This window comes from Lepidochelys kempii, chromosome 1 (genome assembly GCF_965140265.1).
Source record: "Lepidochelys kempii isolate rLepKem1 chromosome 1, rLepKem1.hap2, whole genome shotgun sequence".
Classification (NCBI taxonomy): Eukaryota; Metazoa; Chordata; order Testudines; family Cheloniidae; genus Lepidochelys; species Lepidochelys kempii.
Window position 1 is genome coordinate 4,667,359 of NC_133256.1, and position 1,535 is coordinate 4,668,893.

At 47.3% G+C, this 1,535-nt stretch overlaps 1 protein-coding gene across 1 annotated transcript; it reads right to left on the reverse strand.

The window, feature by feature from the left end:
* Positions 1-382: 382 nt before the first annotated feature.
* On the reverse strand, positions 383-1,318 carry LOC140894957 (olfactory receptor 51G2-like). The gene has a single exon (XM_073303998.1). It carries the CDS (start codon positions 1,316-1,318, stop codon positions 383-385), a length of 936 nt encoding a protein of 311 aa, XP_073160099.1.
* Positions 1,319-1,535: the final 217 nt, after the last annotated feature.

Here is a 1,535-nt window from a genome sequence, read left to right on the forward strand (position 1 = left end):
CTACAGAACAGGTTTGCAGCTTTTTTTTCATGGCTTGTGGATGTTTAACCAGAGATGGGACAATGTGACAGGCCAGGTATAATGGGAAACAAGATCCACACCACTTCTCTTAGTGATTGTATTTGAAGGAATTCTGAGATTGGAGCAACAACTGATATGGCCCTTTATTAGCCAAGATCCCACGAGTCCCCTGCTTCTCCACGAATATACTCACTTTGTAAATGTTGCTTCCTGCCTTGGTCTCCTTCCTCCACTGCACTGTCCTCCCTCACCAGCCCCTCTCCCATTCCTTCAGGCCTTAGAACCTGTCTGAACCTCTCTGTAGAGAGTGGAGATAGCAGCTCATGTCACCATTGCAGGAGCCGGGTGATGAACTGGCCCTTCACTTGACGAACACCCTTATTATCCTTGCACGAAGGTGTTTGCTTTTCACACTGTACACAATTGGATTCATCAGTGGTGGGACCAGCAGGTAGACATAGCCCAGGAGAATCTGAAAGAAGTGAGAAGAGCTGTTCCCAAATCTGTGTATCACAGAAAGACCAATCACTGGAATGTAGAAGATCAGGACAGCGCAGACATGGGAGATGCAGGTGCTCAAGGCTCTGAGGCTCTCTGTGTGGGATGTGATGCTAAGCACTGTTTTGAGGATCATCACGTAAGATAGCAGGATGAGCAGTGAGTCCAGCCCCACCGTGGAGACTATTATGAACAAGCCATAGATACTGTTGACTGTGATGTCTGAACAAGCCAACTTCATGACCTCCTGGTGCAGGCAGTAGGAATGGGAAAGGACATTGGCTTGACAGTATCGGAACCGTTTCAGGAGAAAGGGGAGTGGGAATGCTAAGGCCACCGCTCTTAGCACAAGCACCAGTCCCATCTTGGCTATTCTCAGTGGGGTTAAGATGGAAACATATCTCAGAGGGTCACAGATGGCGATGAAGCGGTCAAAGGCCATCGACAAGAGCACAGAGGATTCAATGAATGAAAGAGAGTGGATGAAGAACAGCTGAGCAAAACATGCATCAGGGCTGATTTCCCTAGAGTTAAACAAGTATATGCCCAGTATCGTCGGTATGGTGGCTATGGATAAGCCAAGGTCCGTGACGGCCAACATGGAAAGGAAAATGTACATGGGCTCATGGAGGCTTGGTTCTGTTTTTATAATGAACAGAATGACCGAATTTCCTACTATGGAAATAACATACATTAAGCAGAAGGGGATAGAGATCCAGAGATGGACGTCTTCCTGCCCGGGTATCCCACTGAGAAGGAACACTGCAGAGCTGAATTTGGTGTCATTGACAGCTGACATAATGTACTGGGCAGGTCCGAGGAGTATTGAGCTTTCCTTCCTGAAAGGAAAAATAACAGGAGACTAGATTATATTGAACGAGACATCTTTCTTCTCTCAGTGCAAGTCTAAAGACTTCCAGGAGCTCAAGGAAGATCACCAAAACATAGTGCGGCAGAGCTCCAACCTTGCCCCCGTGGGTCCCATGCTTCCAGGCTGTTTATTATGTAGGCATATT